Source organism: Fusarium odoratissimum, assembly GCF_000260195.1.
Source record: "Fusarium odoratissimum NRRL 54006 unplaced genomic scaffold supercont1.9, whole genome shotgun sequence".
Lineage (NCBI taxonomy): Eukaryota > Fungi > Ascomycota > Sordariomycetes > Hypocreales > Nectriaceae > Fusarium > Fusarium odoratissimum.
This window is the reverse complement of record NW_022158695.1, coordinates 599,939-621,371: the sequence shown is the minus strand read 5'-3', so window position 1 is coordinate 621,371 and position 21,433 is coordinate 599,939. Positions and strand designations below refer to the sequence as shown.

Sequence of the window (21,433 nt, the reverse complement as noted above, 5' to 3'; positions counted from 1 at the left end):
TGCATAACTCTCCTGCGAGCACACCTAATAAACAGGCGTGCTCAGCTGTACAGGCCATTCTGGGGTTACATCAATAGATGCACTCTCGATATGGCCACGTGAGGTGAGGCCCTCGATTACCATCCAATACTGGGATCATGTGGCATCCATCCTAAGCAGCCCTTTCTCTGGCTAGTATTTGTCTGTGCAGGCCAGTCTATGATGCTGCAGAATGTGCGATATGGTTCGACGAGACAACCGTACACTGCTTGAAGTACCGTTGCTCCATGAGTCGACTTGCATAAGTGAGGGTGTTATTGTCTCTGGCGCATCCTGCAATGCAATGAGACCTGATGTTGCCAACGAATGCATAGTCCAGGATGGAGAGCTCTAAAAGCGGGCAACAAGAGCTTTGTCGAGCTTCTTTCAGAGCTTCGTGGCCCGTGCACATCTCCCTGTGAACAGAGGCAAACACCGTCAAGCCAATAGAAAGCACGATTGGCTTCATAACAGAGGCATCATTGGAAATAGAACAGGTTCAGTGGGATAATTGAAGCCTGATCCGGCGAATCAAACAAAAGAATAGGCCTTGCAATTTCAGTAGTCTTCGATATCAAGTCTGCCATCTCTTTGTTTGATTCGAGATAAGATAAAGAGTTTACCCTTAGCTAATTCTAGGGGATGACGCTTGTATCACTGTGGGTCGCTCCTATCCATTCTTTGTTTGAGGCGCGGACCTTGCTTCGCCCTCGTCCGCTCCATCGAAGCAACTCAGGCCTTTTCTCTTCTTTCATCAAAACATCGCAGTCTAAGTCGCAACAATCGCATATCTAGCCGTGCTTCCTCTCCGATCGTGAAAAGTCTCCTAATCATTAGTTAACGCGCTTCAATCGACTTGCGCAGCATGGCCGAATATTCGTCACTCAAGGTGCCCGAGCTGAAGAAGCTGCTGGCTGAGAAGGGTCTGCCTCAGACGGGCAACAAGGCGGATCTTATTGCAAGGCTCCAAGAGAACGATCGAACCTCCGAAACCGCTGAGAAGCCCGGTACGTGATTCTATCAGGCCTGCGATCCAACCTCTCGCGCGTCGCGTCGCATCGCATCGATAACATCGGCTAATTGGATCCTTCACAGCTGAGAACAAGGAGGATGAAATCAGCTACAGTGATGACGAGGCTCCTGCTGAACCCGCCGCTGCCGCTCCTGCAGCCGCCTCTGAGCCTGTTGCTGAGGTTCCTGCCACTGAGGCTGCACCCGTCGAGGCCGCCAAGGCCGAGGAGACGACAGCAGAGAAGCCCGCCGAGACAGCGGAGGCTCCTGCTGAGCCCGAGAAGTCTTATGCCATCGGTCTACAATCCACCGCTGCCGACGACGAAGCCAAGAAGCGTGCCGAACGTGCCAAGCGGTTCGGTATTGAGGAGGACGAGGACGCGAAGAAGCGCGCCGACCGTGCGAAGCGATTTGGCCTCGACGAAAAGGAACTTGCTACTACTCTTGACTCGGCACTCCCAGAGCGCTCGCGAAAGCGAGGCCGGGATCGCACCACTGAAGGTGAAGGAAACCGCCCTGGGAAGCGACAAAGCCTGGACAGAAGAAACGGTGGTGGCGGTCGACGACGCGGCCGTGGTGGTCGAGACGGCGGTCGCGATGGTGGCGCCCGAAAGGAGAAGACGTCTACCAGAAGTGGTATTCTTGACGACCCAACAGAGAAGGCCAAGGCAGAGAAGCGTGCTGCTAGGTTCGCTGGAAACTAATAGTTCTCATGGTAACCAATGCGACACGAAATTTGGCAAGTAAAAAGGCTACAAATTGAGGATCGGATGAAACTGGGCAGAGCAGCAGACTTACGTGAATGGACCATTTCTACTTGTACAACATTCTTATTTTCATATTCAGGCGCAGACTATCAAGGATAAATGAATAAAGAGGAAATCGGCGTCTTCGGTTCGACCAATGTCCACTATCAATCAGAATCTTGAGGTCCATGGTAAGTTCTCTGTTTCCAGATCTAACCAGTTGTGATGAGCAGCCTTGGTAACAGTCCCGGAGAAGACAAGCCGATGCAAGGCAGCCAAATGGAAGAACAATAAAAAATCGTCAATTCGTCAGGTTCTCAAACGGCTAGTCTTTGCATATAGCTTGAACCGGTCGATATCGATCCAAGCGTTCAAGGATTCAACTGTCTGAGAACCTACCGATCTCCTCTGAGAGAGCTTGGGGGCGTAAGGAAAAGCACAAACGGTTATCCGGCCATATTTCGTCAATAAACATCTTACCCCTATCTCGATGTTGTGCGAACACGGTGGCCTTGCGTAGAGCAAGATTCTACTGGGATCATCCTTCAAAGTCGGAAGAATCCGCACGATCCGAATGGTTACACTTCAACTAAGAGAAGCGGAACTTCAAGATTTTGCATCTTGTCAGACAGGACGGGGCCCGATTCAGTTTAACTATTTTCTGTTAGTCTTGTCGCCGGAACGACAAAGAGACTGTTCGGATACGAGCCGTAAATGGGGCCAAGCTGACTTGAAGCTTGACATGCATATCCACTAACACTCAACACCATGACCTTGCCTGGGTCCCACTACATATACGGCGGAATTGAGCTTCCATCACGGGGAGGCCTTCCTTTGACTCTAGCTCCCGAGAGACTTGTGCGCCGTTGCACGACTGCCGGTGCCGCGGTCCTGGTCTTGCGATGCCCCTATTCTTGGAGGACCACTTGGAGTGCAACTTACTTTCTCCTGATGGATGGTTGAGCTAGGAGACCTTCATGGGGGAGCGAAAAACAACAGAAGAATTTTCAATTCTCAATCAGGAAAAGTCGCATCTCTGGCGACAGCTGAGCTTAGTTACAGCTGGTGAGCGAAAGCCGGCCGAGTGGGAGACCACGCGATTTAAGTTCAGCGTTGATACTTCATATTGGACAGACCGATCTGAGCATCATATCTGCAGCAAAGCACGAGACTCTTTTTATCAGCCCTGCCAAAACTTCAGGATGGTCCAAGTGCCGACGATTCGTGAAAATCTGTAGCCATAGAGCAGATCGATGTTAAAGATGAGTATAGCGGAAGGGGTATGCCTTGATCGGAACAATGACATGTCTGGCCCAACACTTCGGACCAAGGAAACACATTATGAATAGCTCGAAAACGCCTGGAACCAACGAGAAACAAATACTCGCGGCTGCGCTAATCCCGCAATCCCAAAGGGGCTCATGGTTTCTTCAACGACGCAAGCCACGATCTCCGTTCTCGGACGATAGTTGCAGTCTCCGAAAGGGCCCGGACAAAACGTGCAGTGACTTCCATGCCTCAATGGCCAATATTGGCGAGATGATGAGCAGAATAGAAGACACTATAAAGTAGAAGGAAGCGAGATAGGACCATCATCACCAACAGGTCTGATCGTGTGGTTGTCAACGTTCCCAAACGCTAAGCTCGAGCCAAGTCTCAGACAACAAGCCAATCATGAGGGCAAAACCCCTGCTCTCGCGATAAAGCAGCCCTGGTCGCCGAGCCGTCTGGCGGCTATGGTTGGTAGAGGCGTCTAATCAATTGGACCACTCCGACTCCAGCGACTCCAGTTGCCGTTGGACGCTTAGAGCCCGTCGTTGTGCTCAAGTGTCTAGCCAGGCCCGCTTGATCATCGCAAGCGAAGAAATGGCTTCACAACCGAAAGTGCTGGGCTTGCGCATCGCTTCACATCACGGGCTGGCAAATATTGCAGTTTGATGAGTTGTCAATGAGGCAAAGCTGCACATCGGGGCCATTTGCATGCATTCACCGCTGCCCAAAGTAGAGAGTACTTTGATCTCGAATTCGAGTGACTTTGCAAGGGCCAAGCATCTCAGATGGCACCTTATTTGCTCGGCCGACTGACAAGCCACATGGACAGGGGGGGACCTGGCCTGGGTGAGGCTTCACGTCTGCCGGAGTGGAGTGGCCAGCCACGCGCGATCTGCCACGTCAGTGAAGGCATCTCAACTCCCAGAAATCAGGGTCACCAGCCTCAAGGATCTGAGAACCTGTGGCGGATATGGGGAAATTTTTGCTGTGGCGGAGTTGCATGCTGCATATGGGATGCCTCTCTTGTAGCCACTTTTGGAAACATGTTCCCCAAATCATGCCGGGTCCTGCAGCAAGATCTAAGACTGATCCAGGTACGACATGCTAGAATTCATGGACAATCGGTGAGATATCGACGTCAAGACGCGTTTGCCGCCTTGCCAGCGCATTAACCCATTCTCGTCTTGCCACTATCCAAGCTGGACTCGCACTATGAGGTCTTCTTTCAGCCAGCCAAGCTTGCTTGAGAGACAGGGCCTAGCCGCACACACCGATCTGGGTCCATTTGGAGGCTCAAACTCTCACCGAACGTTTGGAACCTGACCTCGTGATAAGGCTGCCAGCACGTATGAGATTCCAGAGAATGCCTTGTGTCTTAGAATGACGTCGAAAACACCAGGATCGTGCGTTTCTTTTTGACTGCCGACCGTTTTACCTGGGCGTGCTTTTTTGGTCTCGTGGTGTCTTATCTCGTCCAAAGTGCCCGTCACGAGACTAACAATGCATGGCGGTGAACTTTGACTGTCTGCCTACGTTGGCCAATACGTAGACCTATATCGCGCAATCGCTCTTCGCTTCGCTCATGACTGAGCGATCCGTTCGACTAACAAGTTTTTGCTCTGCTATATGCCGACTTTGAGCTCCCTCTTCGCCATCGCCTCTACCGAATTATAGTACCCCATGTCAATAGTTAAGGACAGGGGTCTGAGCAAGACATAGTTTTTTGCAGCGAGGATTGGCGAACGATGAGACGCATTGTGGATTAGTCGTTCACTCATCATAGACTTTTTACAAGGAAAAGAAGACATGCAGGAGAGAGGGTTATCATTATCCTGGTGTCCATTCTGACAGGTCGTGGAGTGAAACGAGAGAGTGCGAGTGCGTGTGAATCATTGGTAGAAAACCCTTGATCAGCAACCAATGGCATCGATGAGTCCTTTGGCGATTGACACTCCTCGGCGCTTTGCGTTGGGATTTTCAACGAATAGGAGGGAGGGCGAGAGACGATATGTTCGTGTTCACGGGACAAAGCAAATTTGTAGAGCGGGATAAGGCGGGACGGGATGGCTGAACGCTGAAGTTGTGAGTCCTATCCCGTCTGTCGAGTATTCATGCTCTAGCATCGTGAGAGGCGTGCAAACTGCTGTCGCTATCCCAACATTCTCGCGTCTAGCATAGACACCGCAAAAGAATGGCCCCATGAAGATGGACTCCTCTCGTGATGCTATTCTTGTACCAACTTGGCCGCTACCTTGGCTGCAGATGCAACTCATGCAGCTGGTCTGGGGCTTGGTGTTTGACCGACAGGGTGTATTTCGCCCCAGGATCTCTCACCCCGGTCAGTGACCAACGACGATCAAGTCCTGTCACTGAAGGAGTTGATTCGAGGTCTGGGACTTCGTGTCATATTGCGAAAATGGCAAAAAATATATACAATTCGAGATGAATGCTGTCAGATCATCCTACGAAGGATCCGATAATGGTAGACTTTCCCCAATGCGGGGCACTTTTATAACGGGACTCGCCCGTTGGGACGGTAAAAGCTTACCCTGAATTCTAAAAATGTGAACGCCAGGTCCACTCATCGCTGGATATGAAGGTCCATGCAGCACTACGTACAAAGTTTTGTTGTTATTCGCAATCGTGATTACTCTACTCGATGAGACGAGATGAGACGATAGGTGCCTGGTGTTTGCTTACGCTCATCATATTGATTAACGGATTTGGAAGGTGAGGCTGGCTATGGGCAAGACATTTTAGAGACATGCAGACCAGATTAACCTGTGGGAGAAGAACAAAGTGAGACATTTGATATGCATGTCTAAGACATGCATATGCCTCCAACGACGTCGCATGTTGTGCTGAAGAACAAGAACAATGAACAAGCGCCGTCATGTTTCTACCTCGGAGTCACGGACGGTTTCATACTCCCATCGAGATGATGATACCCTGCTCCAAACTCTCGATGTCTTCACACCCACGACTCTGTCCTTCGGCTCCGGACATAGATTCATGGCCCCTGACTATTGAAAATCGAGACGTTAAGAGAAAAGATAATTAGTCGCTGGGAATACCATTCCTGCCCCCCCTCACACAGCTTCATCATTTCCAAAATGGGACACAACCGACATCTACACCCACCAAATGTCAGGACTATACCCTGCACCCGCATCAGTTCTTGGTCAGGCTTTTTTATATGAGAGAGGTATTAGACTATGATTCGATGCTATCTTTTTGCTGATAACATTTTATCTTTCCGTATCTGTGCACTCCTTTCTTCTTGTTTACCCACCCTTTTGTCTCTCCTCCAACATCTCGGGTTATAGAAATCCAAGATTGGTCCATGATGAGCGGCCATCGGCCCATCCCTTTCTGGTCCACTCTACTAACTAACTAATGTCAACGGTCCAGCCCAGCCCGGTTCAAGGTTAACCAGTCGTTTAAAGATATCCTTCTCTCATGTTTCCGTCCCTGTCTCTCTTTTAAGAAGCCCCACTATGGATAGCCCACACCAAGGGTCCTTCAAGGCGACCGGGATTGGGAGTGCAAATCGCTGCAAGGGTGTGATGCCCAATCACTGCGTCAAGATGCCATGAGGGCTTTCTCATAGGATAATATGGATATGCACCCCGAAGGAGGGAAGGCGGCGCAGTAGCACGCTTGAGTTAATGTGCTCCGCAGCGACGGGTACTACAGCTGCAGCAGTATTTTTCTCTCGCTGACCAAACGGATGACTCAAACTTGGGGAGGGTTTTAATCGCATCGCATTGCATGGCATGGCATGGGCGGACTCCACGCCTGAGATGCGATGCCTGGCAAGGCAATGCCTGCAACCTCCCAGGCCAGACCAGGATTGGGAGAAACGCCACAGTCAGAGTCCTCCATCCTCTCCTCTACCAAGCATGTACCTCTGCCCATCCGTCAATGTATTCATGTACCAGATGTCGTCGTCCACTCATGATGATGGCCCCAGAAAGGTCGCCCATTGCCTAAATACTACCTGCACCTAGTTATATGCTCCCGTTTCCGTCTCGGCCCTCCCCGCTGCTACCATCTCTTCTTGACTTACTTACTTTTCTTACCTTATCATATCTATACCCATTCGCTCTCTAGTTTTGCCACTGACTTGTGTCTTCTTGTCTACCATTGCATTGTCTCTCATCTCTTAAACTTCAACTCATCTAATTACCCTTTCCCCTTCCTTGTCCTGTCTCACTTCCTCCACTTACACTCCAACCTTGAACGACACTACTGTACTGAAGCCCGCACCTCAAACACTCATCACATCAACCGAAGCGCCAGCTCTACCGTCAACCAAACTTTTAGACGCGGGTTCATCCCACAGCCCACACCATCACCCAACGAACTAGGCCTCTTCGAGCTGATAAATTTACCCACACCAATTCTTAGAGTAACGATTCCCCTCCACACTAATAACGACGACTCTACCTCGCTCTCCCGATTCACGGTCTCGGTCACTTTTCTTTTTTGACTTTCATATATATCATACACCCATTCAGAATCTTCCTGGCGAAATATGGGATTAAGTATACGAAATCGATCCTGAAGAAGGTTGGAAGATGGAATCTTACAGATTGGGGTCTGGTATCCCGACCAGGCCCTCGGAGCCGTCTCGCATAAGACGGCCTGGTTCGGGAATGACAATGGGAACTGAACCTGGAGTTATCTCAAATGCTCCTAAGCCACTCAACAGATCAGGAAGGAGGGAAGAGATTCCACGACCATTACCGAAGCCCTCTTCCATCTCACGTCCATCAGCAAGGGCTCCTCAACCTTCTACTACCCGGCGACCATCGATTCCTCAACCTGTGCCACGACCTAGCCTTAATCATCAAGCCCAATCATGGGGTTCTTCTTCTACTTCAGTATCCACACGATCAACTGCCAACCACCGTGGAGGTTCCGGATCATCATCATCAGCCCAGTCCATGGACAACCCAAGGTCTAACCCAAACGTTCTGCGTAGGAAGAAGTCATCGTTATCCGGCGATGTCAAGACGACACGGACCGGCTCATCTCGGACAGACTCTTCTTCTTCGTCCCAGCATAAGCGCCAAGGCTCACTCGACCCTGCTTTCGGCTTCCATCTGGATAGAGAACTTACCAGCAGTCCTGCCGAGATTCAAATTGCTGAGGTTGTAGAGGTAAAGAAACCTTCCAAATCACCAGTGATCTACCCAGAACTGGACCGCTATCGCAACATTCGACGTCCTTCTGACAGCTCGGATAACCGCATCGAGGTTCCGTTCCGGTTAGCGACACACGATCTTCCACCTCCAACTCCAGCCAGCCTACTGTTCTCCGGAACTAGTGGAAGCCCATCTACTAGGTTCTCCGAGTCACCTGGACCAGGATCGTATAGTCGCGACACCACTCCAACCTCAATTGCTTCTCAGTCCCCTGGTCTTGTTGCACCTCTTCGCACCCAGAACAAGAACCGACTACAAAGCCCCATCCTCAACAGACCTCCTGTGACACGAAGAGCTGGTGGAAGTTTCCCTAACGAAGTTGATGCCATCACCGTTGATCCTCATGGCCTCGCAGCTGTTAGAGAGTCCCTGACTTCATCCTCGTCGAACTCTACTGTTCGAGAAGCTACCATCAAGAAGAAGACCAAGAACCTGCCTCCTCCACCACCCAGTCCTCCACCACGGAAATCATCGCAGTACTTTCGTGAGGAGACATCGTCGCCCAAGTCGGTGCGCAAGGTATCAAGACCTGTTTTGCGATCCCCTTCCCCTGAGAGAAGTGCCCAATCCTCCGCCTCCCCAAGAGCCGTGCCCCCTTCACGACCCAGCAGAGATGGCACCCCCGACATGCAATCTCAACTGTTCAACCCCATGCCAGTCATTCACAGCAATCTTTCCACTCAATCCCTCCCAACAACCGAAAGAAGAGGAAGCGAATCTGCTGCTACAGCAGCTTTGTCGCCCCCGAAGCCACAGTACACTCATGGAGGTCGAACAGCATCGACTTCACAGCTCCCCATCAAAGGCGAATTGTACGCTCAGCCGGCAGCCAAGGCAACAGCCGAATCGAAGAAGGGCAAGGGCCTCGAGCCACCTCGAATGACAAGCACACCGAGTCCTAATGTGGCAACCTCTTCATTCTCACGCTTCCCGTTCTTTAGTCGTAAGAAGCACGCCAACGGAACACTAGCCGAGAAGAATGAGAAGGAAAAGAAGATTCTTCGCAAGGGTCCTGTAGCTGGCACAGGCCATGAAGGTTATGGACGCATTGGTGCTTCCAAGAGACGCAGTGGCAGTATCAGCAACATGACACGCAATTCTCCTGGTAGTCAGACAACTCAGGAACCCCGTTCTAGCAACGATTCCTTCTTTGCAGATCGGGTCAACCCAGTGGTCATCGCTGGAGGTGCGATTATCGAGAATAGAAATGCAAGCTCTGAAATCTCTCGGAGTGTAAGCTCCCAAAGCTTGGCGACCGAAGAGTCGAGGTTCGGAAGCTCGCAGTCATTGGCAACTTCTCAAGATCAGCCTCGAAACACTTTGTGGCCGTCGCCCATGTCACGCACTCCACACCCAGCCTTTGGTGCTCGCCGTCCATCCGAGAGCAGCGATTCTGAAGGCCCTACAATGAAGTCGACTTTGGCTTTCCGAAGATCTGTCCATCGTCTCCGATCTTCGCCGGATGACCCCCTGAAGCTGCCTCAGCCTATCAACACGTCAGGTTATGCATCGTCGCCCATGACAAGCTTTGATACCAGTGTCATGTCTGATGAGTCCCACTTCGAACTGCAACGGGAGATTTCTCACGAGGCCAAGTCTTCACACCCTGCGCCCAAGAAGCTTGTCAAGAGGCCGCGATCTCCTCGAAAGTGGAACTTGTTTGGAAGGTCAACCCAGACCCAGCAGCCTAAGCAGAGCGAGAAGGTCTCTGCCACTGTCAAACCAGTGGAGAAGAAGCCCCTTGCCTTTTATGCCATGATGGATTCGTCAGAACAAGAGGACAGCGAGCCGATGGACATTCAAGATGTCTTGAGGTTTGCCGAGGTTTACGGAAAATCACCTAGTGTTGGTGGTACTCCCGAGCTTCCGCAAGGCACACCAGAGATGCGATCGTCAACCAACTCTCCGGTACGGCCTGCAGAGCCAGCTCAACCCCCAAGGCGGGAGAGCATCGAGATGAAGACCAAGCCTCGGCTGCCTGTACCCCAGCAGACTTTGATGTCCAAGAAGCCTACTCTACAGCCTCCGTCAACAAGCACCACTGCTGGTCGACGAAGCCGACTTCCTCAAGTCGGAAGAATCCCCAAGGTTGTGAGTAACCGTACTGAACATGTGTCACCTATGAGCTTTTCTAGGCCTTTCAGAGCTAGCATGCAGTTGGCACCTGAAAACCTTGAGGTCTATGATCCTGAGTCAATTGCCAAAGGTCCCTCACCTTCCAGGCCTTCGACTCCTGTTCCTGATCTGACTACCGATGGTTCAACAGCAGGAAGCACCAACAACCTCTCATCAAGAGACTCCAACCCTCCTGCTTTGAGCCGAGTTGAAAAGGAGTTCTTGGCGTTTTCGCCTCGCAAGGATTCCGAGGGAACCATTGGTACATCTAGCTCAAGCTGTTCTGGTATTCTTGCTTTCTCTGGCTCTACTGCCGTGATCCCACAGCCTTATGACCCCCCCGCAGAAGATGAGGTGTGGGATGAGTATGATGATCTCCTTGGAGAAGATGCTGGCAAAGCACTTCCCTCGGCAACTTCTTCACGAGGTACACCGTTCCATCTTGAGACTTACGAGTCGAAACTGGCTAGCAAGGAGAAGCCCTTGGAGTCGCCGACGATTGTCTTCGATAAGAAAGCAAGCCGACAATCCAAGGCAACAACCATCTCCAGCACTTGCAGCGCTGATATGACTGAACGCCTTCGAGCGGCTTTCCAACCTCACCCAAGCCCCAGCACTCCCTTCTCAGTCTCCAAGTTTGTTTCGGGATATGAAGACCGCAACACCAACACTGAGGCGCCTGCAACTGGTGAGGTATCTCGACGAAGCAGTCGTTCTTCCCGCAAGACGAGACGATCTGATGCCAGCTCCTCTTCGGAGGATGGGTCACCACTCGCACAAGTCAACCTCAGGGTTGGTTCAATGACGGTGAGCAAGTGGCTCACCTTCGGGCATGTTCTCTTCAGTGACGTTCGCCATGAACTGGTTCCTGTTGAGGGATCACTGAAGAGGCACTCAATCCTTGTAATTGATGGCCTTGGTAACGATGACTGGTCATTCTACGCTGCCGAAACATACCCGGCTGCTACCTTCTTCAACCTGTCTCCTCGCGCTCCTCTTCCAGAAGAACTCAAGAGTTCGTCTTCAAGCTTCCCTCTCAGCCCTCCAAATCACCATCAGATCCAATACGTCTCTCACCTCGACAAGTTCCCATTTGCCCCTCAGAGCTTTACAGCTGTTGTGTACCGCTTCCCTGTCGCAGCTCCTGAAGCATACTACCGCAGCATCCTCACTGAAGCTCGGCGTGTACTGAAGCCAGGAGGTTTCATCGAGCTCTCTATTCTCGATGTCGACCTGAACAACATGGGCAACCGGGGCCGACGTACAGTCCGCCGTCTCAAAGAGAGGATCAATGAGAAGACGCCTGATACTAGTCTTGGATCAACCGCGGATCTCATTGTTCGTCTTCTGGGCAAGGTTGGTTTCACTACTATCAAGGCAGCACGAGTGGGTGTGCCTGTCGCGAGTTCGGTCACTCGCTCAGACAGCAAGGCTGACAAGGGTAAGGCTACTGCTGAGAAGAAGAAGGACCCGCCGAGTCTATCCGAGATGATGAGCGACAACAGCCCCCTGGCGGATGAGGGCATCACCAAGATGGTCAGCCGCGTTGGCCGATGGTGGTACACACGATGCTACGAAAATGCAGCTGAGAACCCCTCTGGAAAGAGCATCTGGAGCGATAAGTCTCTGCTCTCTGAGTCTGAAGAGCTCGGTACAAGCCTGAAGCTTATGGTCTGCTGCGCTCGGGCTCCTCTTGAGCGCATCACCAGTGTCTAAGCACTCAACACAACACATTATTTTCTTCCTCTACTTTTCCTTATCGGTCACAACATTGCGCAAGATACGCAAGTTTAATTGGAAAGCATTACAGGTTGGAAGATTCCATGCGGCGCAAGCCCATTCCTCAGAAAAAGAGGCTATACCACAAGATTGAACCACGGAAAACAATCTTTATTTCATTTCGTTCCTCTGCAACAGAGGCATAAGTTCTCTTTTACTTGTTTGATTAATCTTCGGTGCCGCAGGTCGGGTTAGACCACGCACTGGATGCACTGGTATTTCAAGCTAAGGGCCATTTTTTTTTTGGGGGGGGTTCTTAATATGGGGGAAATGCTGGACATTGCACTCCGCAGAATTTGGAAATGGAGTGCATAGGATTGGGGAAAAAAAGAAAGACGGAATAGGAATGATTATGAAATCTTGATGATTGAATGTGAGGAGGAGATACGACTTGATATTTGAGCATGTTGCATAGAGATACCCATTCATGCTTTGGGGAGCCAGAACGAGATAGCAAGCGGCATTACTGTTCTTCCACTCTGATTACATTCGTTGCTTCGTCTATTGTTTGCTTTATACATGTCTAGACTCTATAGGTCTAAAAGTCTACTATACAGATTGTGTTGTACAAGATTCATGAACATCATTCAGTTTTCGTTGGCTCATTCTCCGCCGTGCCCTCAGCTTGAGTAGTTTCTTCAACTTCTGGGTTGCCCTCAGCTTCAGAAGCTCCCTTATCCTCAAATTCACACTCAACTTCAGAAGAACTCTCCTGTGTAGAGGACTCAACTTGCGAGCGTATCTGGCCAACAGGCCATCGCCTGAGAACAGCTACAAACCCACCACCGGTGACTCGCTCACCCACCTTGGGTCGCATCACCTGCACTGCAGCGCCTTCAGGGTTTTCTCTAGGAATAACGGTTTTGACATCCCACTCCTTGCCGCCACCAGTATCAAGAACACCGTCAGCCGTGGTCGAAACCTCAAGCTCAATAACCCTCTCAGGGCGCATGGGCTGGCCTGTGCGAGCAACCCAAGTTTGGAAGTCGGCGATTTGGCTAATAGAGGGTGTGAAGATGACAAGAAGGCCGTTGGGGTGGAGGGCCTGAATAACTTGAGTAGCATGGTCGTGAGCGGAAGGAAGGTCAAGGATTGCATGTGACAGGAAAGGCTGGTTATCCGTCTCAGCCAGGCGGGATGAGATATACTCGTCTATGGAGCCGACATGGAAGTCTATAGTAGGGAAGTACAAAGAGCGGCGGAAGTGGCGAATCAGTTTATGTGCTGCGCGAGAGTGTTTAATGTTCCGGTCAAGGGTATGTAACACGGCGCGACGACTGGACCGGTAAGAGTCGAGGGCAGCCTGGTCCTCTTCGGCGAGATCGAGACCAAAACCGTCGGTCCTGTAGCGTGCCGTGCAGAGGGTGTTTCGCAGGCTAGGAGGTACAGCTGGATTTGCTGCATGAAGAGCACGAGCGAGGTGTAGCGTCAAGCTCCCCATTCCAGTACCAGCCTCAAATATCTCAAACGGCTGGGTTGGATGATTGAGATCTGCGTCGTGTTCTTCTTCACCAGGCCGGGAAAGGTTTAAATCGAGGAGCGACACGATGGTATTCGCATGATGGGGATATATCTAAGAGCCAATTCCATATTAGTAATAGCGATTGAGTTCAATTGGCACTGTATCGTACCGGTGTGGCCTGTCGCGGGCTGTTAATGATGTATGAAGCCAAGGTCGGCTCGTGAAGAGTGACAGGACGTCCCGAGCTATCATTCAGAACATCAAGCACCTGGCGACCAATGAGCTCGGACGAATTAATAGAGGCACCATAACCAAGTCTTATTTTCGTATCGGCGCGAAGAGGAGACGTAAGATGCCATTTGGGAGCTTTAATGCCCTGTTGGCGCAGGAAGAGAACGTCATTTTCTGGAGGACCGTGGGGTTAGCATCCATGATGAGACTTCGGGGGGCAAAGGCGGGAATTGACTTACTTTGGATGGTGCGCGATGGAGAGTAGAAGCGTTTCAAGGGGGTAGAAGAGAGGCCCGCAAGGGCTGAAGGGTGGGATAGGCGCATGATGGTGCTTTGAGCGGTGGAGAGGCTGTCATGATGAGAATCTTTAGAGGTTTTCGTTTTGCGCCGGGGATAACTCGGAGATAAGTAGCAGGGATCATGGCTGCAGCGCCCATTTGAACCTTAGAACTGATGAAGGACGGCATAAATACCTAGTAATGTTTTCGAAAGCAGTTGTTGGAAGCAAGTACAATATATATATATATATGTTTTGTAAGGTAGATAAATGTCTATTTGTATTACCTGATTCCACTACCAAGGTATCGACTTGTAATTTTGGCCCAGGGTATCGCCTTCCCTCGTTGTGGAGGGGTTTGTTCATGTCCTTCCTTTCCTTCCTTCCAACCTTAGGTTCCTAACCTTCGCGCCTGCCTTGCGCCTTTTCAATGCACACCTCTGCCATCCCGTCTCTTTAGAGCGCCGTCATTTTGAAGACTCCCCAAACTCCGCCATCATCCAGCCTCATCTCGACTCATCAATACCCGGCGCGTCAGTTACTATTATACAATGGGGGATGTCATATCATAATCAACCAAAACCAAAATGTTCAAGCACGCTTCCCCCGAACCCTGCTGTGCTGTGCTGGCTAACGTAAAACCCCAAGAATAAACGCCGGTCCATGAGACGTTAAAACCCACAAAGAAAATATATGCTTGCTCGGTACCAGACTCCAGGCTGTGTACTCATCAATGGGATCATGATCAAATCCAAAGTTATCGGTGCCAAGATATGTACACATACTGGCAACACGTGTAGTATATCGTGCAGTCGTTGAAGCCGCCTCCGTCACCAATACTTGTTGAAAACACCGGCTTCGTCGAATTACATACGTCGAATCCTGATACTACGCATCAGGACAAAGAACAATAAACGATCTGAGATCCTGCTCAGATGAACGAATATTTTGAGCTCGACATGTGCTGCTCCATCGCGGCCGCCCACGAGTCCTGTGCTTGGAGCTGTTGTGGGCGTTGCTGCTGCTGCGACTGCCGATGCTGATATTGGTAGCTCTGCTGGTGCTGGCGTTGATGCTGCTGATGAGGAACATGTTCTGGTGCGTGCTCCGTGGTATGGAAGTCCTCCTCGAAGTACACGACAACGCGAACCCCGACATGTTCTTCGAGGAATTGAACACCAGAATCGTATCGACGCCGACAGCGCTTCGTCCAAGGATCGACCTTGACAGGACTGTGATAGCAGAACATGTTCGGTTGCTGGCTACGAATAGGGAATAGAAGTCCCATGCCTCTCATATGGTGCCAGAGGTCGATCGTTGCTTGCTTAGTCGCATCAGATTGAGGGTGCGCCGCGAACATCAACTGGACAATTGTATATCGCAGGACGAGGACATCGACGCTTTCAGGGCCTAGTCTTTGCTCCATTTGTCGCTGCAGTAGTCGCAGTTCTCCCACCAATTTCTCGAGTCGCTCCTGATTCACATGGTTATAAAACATGGCCAGGTCAACCCATGTTCGAGCCACATAGGGATGCTTGCGGCCATAAATGGCCTCCAGCTCCTCAGCGATGGTTGGAATGCTTCCCCACAGCAGTTCTGATAGTGTGCCTGGTCCATGCTTCTGTTGCACCTCATACAGGCAAGAGAAGATCTGCCGTAGGGGATGTGACCTCTCGAAGTTGGTCGTCGAGTAAGCCGCTAAATACTTGCAGAGTGCCGTCATCATTCCTGGATCGCGATGGACCATGCCCAAAAGCAACTCCTTGATGCCCTGAGGAGACAGCTTCTTCAGATCTGATTCAAGCTGTTGGAAAGCCTTCATCAGAAAATGACCACCCTGATCGTGGTCCTTCATCTCGAAATAGTGGTTAGCCTCGAGAAGAAGGTCACTTGAGCCCGCTCCCCACACCATGATAGTTTGCCATCCAACTTGGGCGTCCGTCTCGACTTCGAATTGCCGACATTGTAAGAACGCTTTTCTCATGTTGCTGATGATGATTTCTTGAGCCCGGAGGAGATCTGGTGATTGAAGATACCCTGGTGCTGGAGGCGGAGTTGGTGTTCTGCATCTGATGTGTGCCGGCAAATCGGCAGGTAGTTCGAAATCCACCAAGTCATACTCGGTAACACCCTTTCTCTTCAAGTAGGTACCCAGGTTAACAACCTTGCCGTTACGAACGAATTCGGACACCTTGCCCTCGGCGTCGCGCTGGAATTTCATGGACAGCAGGCGCTTGACTTCCTCCTCGGTATTATTCTTCACAAAACCCCATTGCGAGAATCGAGTCTTGTACATTTTTGGTCTACAAAGGATGAGCTATGGCACTCAGTGGGTGACGAATAGGGACTTACGTTGCCTGGAAGCCATACTGGTCGGCCATGACAGACATGACCTCTTTGAGTGGTTTCCTTTCCTCAAGATACAGTTTACGAATTGTGTGCTTGAAGGATTCCCATGCCTCAGCCGGGACCTGTTCTCTTGAAGGACGGCTTCCTACTTGAGATCGTTGAGATACGGAAGTTCTTCGTTCATTCTGAGAAGAGTTAGCAATCTGTCCCCTCGCTCTACATTTTCACGAAACATACCGGAGGCAACATAGAGGAGGCAGAGGCTTGAGAAAGTTGTGGTGTGGAGGGTTCACGTTTAATAGGAGGGCTAAAAGGTCCAGGTGTGGACATTGATGATCGGGAGGGTTGTCGAACGGGCCTGGGTGGTTTGACAGGCGGCTTCGCTGGGGCCTTGCCTTTAGCATTGAAGGTGGAATTGGTATTGAAATCCAAAACCAGCTGGCTTCCGGCGTTCATCACGGGTTTAGGTGTAGAGGGGATCGGAGGTTTTGCGAAATAACCAGAATTTGAGGAAGTACTGCTGCCTTGTGGTTGATCCAAGGAGGGCTTAGAAGTCGTTGGTACGGGTGGTCGCCATATGGCAAATCCAGGTGTACCTGGCACACCTGGGGTAACTGAATCGGGTGAGGTGAGTTTGGCGTTCATGCCAGAATTTGGCATCATTGAAGGCCCAGCCATGGATGCTGTCTCCATCGGGGTCGTCACTCTATTGTTGTTGACCATAAAACTGTTCATATTTCCGAAAGGACCGGACGACGAACCAACACCTGGACTGTGGACTGGTATATCATGAAATCCGCCAAAAGCGAGGGCGGGAGGCGGGCTAACGATCGGACTGGTGACTCTTGTATGGCCACTCAAGAGTCCATAGTTGGGCTCTGCAGGACTGGCGAGCGGACTTGTAACGATAGGCGAGGTGACACTGAAGTTTCCGAACGGCGAGGAAACGGGAGGTTCTTGATGTACTGGGCTTGTTACGACGTTCGATGGTCTTGGAGGTAGAGGGGGCGCAAAGGATTTGTTCTCGAAATGCGCAACCAGACGTCCAACGCCACCTCCCCCACCATGCGAAGAGCTCATGTTATCGAGTTCGACATCTTGAGACATGTGGTCGTGTTGATCGAATCGCATGTCATATTCTGCCGACGGAGTTGGCGCCCAATCCATACCGGATGAGTCGCCATAGGATGCGCCAGCATCGTGATATGATTGCGAATTTCCCGCCGAGAAACTATTTGTGTTGTTATTGTTCATGGTGAACCTGTGCCAGCCTTGGTCGGCGAAACCATACGACGGATCCTCATTGTTGTCGGAAGGGCGAGGCCCGCCTGCTGAATGGTTAAACATGTCGCCGGTGATGCCCAGGCCGGACGTGAGAGGCCCGGTCTGCTAGCTGAAAGGCAGTCAATGACGGACTGAGGCGAGTCGAAGGCCTCGGCTGTGTCCTCAGTCGCCAATGCGAGAATTCATCACTCGTCAATGTGGCGAGCGGGAGAGCTCAGATGGAGGTTCAAGAACGGGAGGATGAATAGGCGGGCAGAAACGCCCATGACTATCGGTACGTATAATAATAAGGAAGAGCGCTCGAACGGACGGTACAGGCAAGAGCAGAGCAGAACCAGACCAAGACAACCCAGCGGACACTACCAGGACTGGGGTGTCTGCCGCCTGTAGGACAGTGCAGTGAGTCGCACCAAAGCAACGGCCAGGGCTTGCTAACGTTATCGTTCCCCAGACTTGACGCAGCAGCTAGACAAGATATGGGCGGTGCTGTGATAGGACCATCAACGCAATGGGAGCCAGAAAAAAGACGGGGAGCGTCCACGGCCAGAACGCCAAGTAATGCGCGTGAGAGAGCGCCAGCAAAAGTTCCCTCGCCAAAGTTTCCCAGAAAGGCAACCCAATATGTTGTCTAGAGGAGGCTGGAGTGGGCTCTTTGAGGGAGATAAGAGGGAAGCAGACATATCCTCGGTTCAGCAGTTCCGAGGGTTTATGGTTAAAACCAAACGCGGTCAAAATTATTCAGGCACAGTTAAAACACAGGAACAATGACTCTCAATGCCAACGACTCGAGTTGACGGGCTGTGCAGAGGCGATACTAAGAGAACGACCTCAAGAGGACGAATTATGAATTTGAGATTCAGCACCACAGAGAGAGAAGGGCCGATAAGGCTGCACTAGAAAGACAACGCCATCCCTGGGGTCGATGATACTCAACCAGTGAGATGAAAGCTTTCAGGGGTGCGCGTGTGAGAGCATGCGACCATACTGCCAAAAACAGAAGGTGGACAAGACGGAGACACCACCCTAACCTAGAAGCACCAATCATATTGACTCGATACGGCTCTGGGGGCTCGTACCGACAGGGAAATCTGCCGAGGGGATGAGCATTCCAGCGTGTTATCCTGTGTCTATGCTCTGAGAATATTGAGTTCTGAGATATTCCAGAAGGCTTCGTTATCTTGGTTTTCTCTCTCGGTTCAGCTGGATCGAAGGCACCACGAGAGACAAGACGCGGCTCTATTCCCCTGATATTGTCAGGTGCTGCAAGAGTGACAACAGGATCGGCACGGCAAATTCGGTGGACAAGAAGAAATTGGAATGGTTTCGGAGAAGCCTGGGACTTGGACTTGAACTTGGAAACTCTACTGGCCGTCCGATCGCTTCGGCCGTGGCGCACGCCACTGTCTGTTTGACCTGCTGTTTCTGAGGCCACACCGTGAGTTGGTCTGAGTGGCTAGTGACGAAGTTTCCCAGGCGTTGTCACCCTGGAAGGATTGCGGCTTGAGCGCGAATCAGGGTACCGAGACACAGGCTCTGCTGCGAAGCTCAGTATCTCGACGCGACGGAGCTCTATCGATCTTCAATCAGTCTGCTCCAATCAAATGAGGAGACTGCCCTAGGACAGTGGTTATCTTGCAAATTGAGGGAAGATACAATGTTGTGGGGGAGCGAGAACCGTGCTTCTTACTGGCTCTGTAGCCAAGCCGGCTCCCGCCGATAGCCTACAAATGAGCCTTCAAGGCTTCCTGTCGTCCACATGGCGCCGTTGTCTTAAGTTTCGTTTTCCCGTAATTTGTTCCGAAGAGAAGGAAATTCCGATCGTTTTGAAGAGGACTAACGTCGCCTTACTGAACCCGAATAACGCAAGATCAACCTTGAAAGTCTTGCTTTCTTGAATGATTTGACGACTGCAAAGTTCAGAGAGAAATCATTTGGCCAGCTGTGATTGATGTTCGCTTTTACGAGAGGGTGTCTGAATGAGCTGAAAATGGAACGTTCCATGTTGGCTGGAGCCATGACATGCCACACAGCCCCTGGTCCGGCAACGGCTCCCATAAGTCGAAATGGACTCGGCCGAGAGAGCGGCCGAGTTATCTCGAAGAACTGATGTGTGTCGTTCAAAGATAACGAGTCGCTTGTTATTCTATGCAATACTCTTTCAAATATCCCACGGATATGACCGTCAATGCAACTCATCAGAAGAACAAGTCTTTGTCTGTAATTCAGGTTGCTATGATAGCGTCTGTTTTGTGCCCGAGTGTCCTGGGGATATAACCCAAGACAGCATAGTCAAACCCATGCTTGCCTCGCCTCGCCTTGCATGTGCTTTGCTCGATGCCGGCACCCCCTGTCCCCTGCTCCCATTGAATGATGGAGATCATGCCGCAACTCCATCTCGCACGATCCAGTAAGCTCGTCATCAGGTCCCTGAAAGCACTCACTACAGTGTACTCCATAATATCACTCCAGATGCCATGATGCCATACGAGATTTACGGTGTCTTTCTCAGGGGTCCAATTGAAGCAGATTGATGAAGAGCAAGCCGCTGCCAAGGCTGAGATCAGCAGTAGGGTCAAGCCACATTGTACACGGTAATCTGGTCCGCATCCGCCGCGTCTCTAGCTAAATGCTCCGAGACATAGTCTACGGCCCAGCCGGTGCATATCGCTGGATGCGGCATCATGTCTGACAACCTCTACAGCTAGCCTGCTTGATGTGCCCCCTACGTGTTCCATCCGTCCTTCTTTTCTTCCTTTCGAAGGACAGTGATAAGGGGGGAAATTCAAGGCAGCAAAGGGGAGCTGAGTTCTCGTGCTGATATTGAACTGTGTGTTCATTGGACGGCTCCTGGTAGATTGAGTCGACTCATGACTTCATGGTTCGTTGTCAGTTGCCCCCAGCAGATAAAAATAGCCAGATCAATGGCCAGGCTTTGCAGATCTCTGAGCTGATACAGAGGGGTTGAAGCTGATAAGACAAATGTGACCTTGTGTTAAGCGACTGGTCAGTCATCAACGGGGGGGAACAACCCCCCCCGAACCGGAGTTAGACGTCAATATAAGCATATTTTTGTCACGGGAATCCAAGGCGTCAACCCAAAGCCATCAGTGGCATTACGACCTGGGATACGATGTGCAGTCAAACCTTGAGTCAAATCAACCTTTGCAACAAACAACAAACGGGCCGGTAACTCTATCAACGTCGACCGTTGTCATATTTTGCCTGTAAATGAAGAGTAGGTTGTAAAGAAGATAAATAAACATGTCCCTGGATGAGGGGATCGTCACAGCACTTTTGAAAGCATGGAAGAGGGTAGACATGTCTATGGGGAAGACAAGTCAACCAGTCATTTTCCGAAGCTATTGTTCTTTTTGCAAAATGGGGAAGATAATAGAATGTTGTTTGTATACCTTATGAAGGCATTCTTGCAACAGAATCATGACGATGGAATCAGACGGTGTTGATAAGAATACGACAAATGGCTTTTCAATACGACAACAGTTGTTGCGGCGCAACAGAGCAAAAACAAACAGCATTCTACGAGCGAGGGGGGTTCACGCAGCAACTGCCTCAAGTCGTACTCTGGAAAACATCACCATATTCAATGCCTCGTAAAAGCCAAGCCAGTGTTACCAAATTGTATGTTATTCTAGACACAAGGCTGAGTAGTTAATCCGTG

At 50.8% G+C, this 21,433-nt stretch overlaps 6 protein-coding genes across 8 annotated transcripts; 4 read left to right on the top strand and 2 right to left on the bottom strand.

Annotated features, from left to right (window-relative positions):
- The first annotated feature begins 21 nt into the window (after positions 1-21).
- FOIG_06601 (uncharacterized protein) lies at positions 22-3,489 on the top strand. 3 transcript variants are annotated; one of them, XM_031205714.1, is made up of 3 exons: positions 22-1,025; positions 1,114-1,966; positions 2,029-2,259. In XM_031205714.1, exons 1-2 carry the CDS (start codon positions 884-886, stop codon positions 1,731-1,733), a joined length of 762 nt encoding a protein of 253 aa, XP_031064438.1. In that variant the 5' UTR covers positions 22-883; the 3' UTR covers positions 1,734-1,966; positions 2,029-2,259. The 3 variants fall into 3 exon arrangements, with proteins under 3 accessions (XP_031064438.1, XP_031064439.1, XP_031064437.1); XM_031205715.1 differs by having other exon boundaries at positions 2,032-2,167; XM_031205713.1 differs by having other exon boundaries at positions 1,114-3,489.
- A 39-nt stretch (positions 3,490-3,528) lies between these two features.
- On the top strand, positions 3,529-6,044 carry FOIG_06600 (uncharacterized protein). The gene is made up of 2 exons (XM_031205712.1): positions 3,529-5,777; positions 5,841-6,044. Exon 1 carries the CDS (start codon positions 3,833-3,835, stop codon positions 4,217-4,219), a length of 387 nt encoding a protein of 128 aa, XP_031064436.1. The 5' UTR covers positions 3,529-3,832; the 3' UTR covers positions 4,220-5,777; positions 5,841-6,044.
- A 673-nt stretch (positions 6,045-6,717) lies between these two features.
- FOIG_06599 (uncharacterized protein) lies at positions 6,718-12,733 on the top strand. The gene has a single exon (XM_031205711.1). The coding sequence runs from the start codon at positions 7,628-7,630 to the stop codon at positions 12,086-12,088; it is 4,461 nt and encodes a 1,486-aa protein (XP_031064435.1). The 5' UTR covers positions 6,718-7,627; the 3' UTR covers positions 12,089-12,733.
- Positions 6,999-14,168, bottom strand: FOIG_06598 (uncharacterized protein; the record flags this gene model as incomplete). Its single annotated transcript, XM_031205710.1, has 3 exons — positions 6,999-13,724; positions 13,783-14,018; positions 14,084-14,168. 3 exons carry the CDS (start codon positions 14,166-14,168, stop codon positions 12,735-12,737), a joined length of 1,311 nt encoding a protein of 436 aa, XP_031064434.1. The 3' UTR covers positions 6,999-12,734.
- Positions 14,169-14,330: 162 nt separating this feature from the next.
- On the bottom strand, positions 14,331-18,770 carry FOIG_06597 (uncharacterized protein). Its single transcript, XM_031205709.1, has 3 exons — positions 16,708-18,770; positions 16,474-16,655; positions 14,331-16,424 (listed from the first exon to the last, which is right to left on the bottom strand). Exons 1-3 carry the CDS (start codon positions 17,815-17,817, stop codon positions 15,053-15,055), a joined length of 2,664 nt encoding a protein of 887 aa, XP_031064433.1. The 5' UTR covers positions 17,818-18,770; the 3' UTR covers positions 14,331-15,052.
- Positions 18,771-18,855: 85 nt separating this feature from the next.
- Positions 18,856-21,415, top strand: FOIG_06596 (uncharacterized protein). The gene has a single exon (XM_031205708.1). The coding sequence runs from the start codon at positions 19,818-19,820 to the stop codon at positions 20,163-20,165; it is 348 nt and encodes a 115-aa protein (XP_031064432.1). The 5' UTR covers positions 18,856-19,817; the 3' UTR covers positions 20,166-21,415.
- The last annotated feature ends 18 nt before the right edge of the window (positions 21,416-21,433 follow it).